At 62.0% G+C, this 1,533-nt stretch overlaps 1 protein-coding gene across 1 annotated transcript in view; it reads right to left on the bottom strand.

Annotated features, from left to right (window-relative positions):
* Positions 1–17: 17 nt before the first annotated feature.
* Positions 18–1,533, bottom strand: part of NTRK1 (neurotrophic tyrosine kinase, receptor, type 1) — a 53,854-nt gene continuing 52,338 nt past the window's right edge. Inside the window, exons 16-17 of the mRNA XM_006775781.2 lie at positions 1,431–1,526; positions 18–222 (exon numbers count right to left, since the gene is read on the bottom strand). Coding sequence (XP_006775844.1) covers positions 37–222; positions 1,431–1,526 — 282 coding nt within the window. The 3' untranslated portion in view covers positions 18–36. The remainder of the gene's footprint in view (positions 223–1,430; positions 1,527–1,533) is intronic.

Genomic DNA, 1,533 nt, shown 5'->3' with positions numbered 1-1,533 from the left:
CTTCTGGTTCCTCAGCCCCAGCCCCTGGCCAGCCCTCTAGCCCAGGACGTCCAGGTAGACGGGAGGCGCCTGGACCAGGGCTTGCAGCCTGGCGTGCACGTCTTTGATGCTGTGGCGTTGCTGGGGCTCCCGCTGCCAGCAGCCCTGCATGATGGCATAGACCTCCGGCGGGCAGGCCCGGGGCCGCTCCAGCTCCCGTCCCTGAGTGATGCACTCAATCGCCTGGGGCCACCGGGAGGAGAGAGAAGAGGGCACACTGGGCTGGGGCCGGAGAGGGAGGCCAGCCCCAGGACGACCCCGCCTCCCTGAGGCTGCAAGACAGGCCCCACAACATGTCTGGGCCTCTTGGCTACTCATAATCTAAAAGGATGCAGCGAACCCTAAGATTCCCTTCCACTCTGGCACAGCTGTGGGAAGGATTCAGGCTACACAGGCTCTGGGAAGGTGGGGCTGGGGGAGGATTGCTCCCCGAAGGGCCAGAATCCTATGCCCAGAAGACTTGCCAGGTGGGCCGAGGAAGGGGAGAGGCCCGGGCATGTGCCAACACCATCAGCCCAGGGTTGAGGGCTGGAGGGAGGAAGGCAGAGCCCCCCCACCTCTCGGCTCCAGAGGCAAAAGGAAATCAGGGCAGGATTGCGGGTTTAGGCCTTGAAAAATGGCTGCTGGCGTTTGAAGGTGCTATCACTGTGGGTGTCACTCTGTGGGGCCCTAACTCCTCGGAAAAGGAACTGCAGCAGGGAAGATCAGAGTTAGACTCCAGGAAGGACTGCTAGAGCTGCTAAGGGATCTAAGGAAGAAGAGGCGGTGGCAGAGAGCGGGTTGAAGGGGCCTGGAGCCTCTCCCCTCCCCTCCTTCCCTCCCACCCCATTAGAGGACTTGGGTTATAGGCGGCACTAATTCCATTCCTTCTCTCAGTGCTTGAGAAAATTAAAATCTATAACCCTCTCCCCCACCCCACCAGCCTCCAGGGAGCAGACTGCATTAGGAGAAGAAATGGAAACTGACAGCTGTGAGCCAAGGAGGGGGCGGGGGAGCGGCTCTGGAAGACAGAACACCTGGGGCCTGCTCTGCTGTGTCCAGCCCTGAGGGGGAGGAGGCAGGACAGTCCTTCCTAGAGTCTGACCTGCAGCCGTCCTGCTGCAGTGCCAGGCCCTCGTGTGCCTCTCCCTTCTCCCTGATAATGCCTAGTCGGTCTGTAAAATGCAGGGGCCTGGGGCCATTTATAAAGTGCGTTCAGGTTCCCCAGGAGCCAGTAAGTGGAGGCAAGTACAGGAGGCGGAAGAATGCAAGAAAGAACAGGGTCGGGCGGAGGGAGCACAAGGTGGGCGGGAGCTGGCCGTGGGATGAGAGCCAGAAGGGGCCGGAGTTCTAACAGAGACCCCGGGGCGGGGCGGGGCGGGGCCGGCGGGGGCCCCCGAGGAGGGGCTGACCTCGTTGTTGGAGAGCTGGTACCAGGGCTGCTTGCCGTAGGTGAAGATCTCCCAGAGCAGCACGCCGAAGCTCCACACGTCGCTCTCGGTGGTGAACTTGCGG

This window comes from Myotis davidii, unplaced genomic scaffold (genome assembly GCF_000327345.1).
Source record: "Myotis davidii unplaced genomic scaffold, ASM32734v1 scaffold208, whole genome shotgun sequence".
In the NCBI taxonomy this organism is placed as follows: Eukaryota; Metazoa; Chordata; class Mammalia; order Chiroptera; family Vespertilionidae; genus Myotis; species Myotis davidii.
Note: the sequence above shows the minus strand (reverse complement) of the source record. Positions and strands in the feature narration are given on the sequence as shown.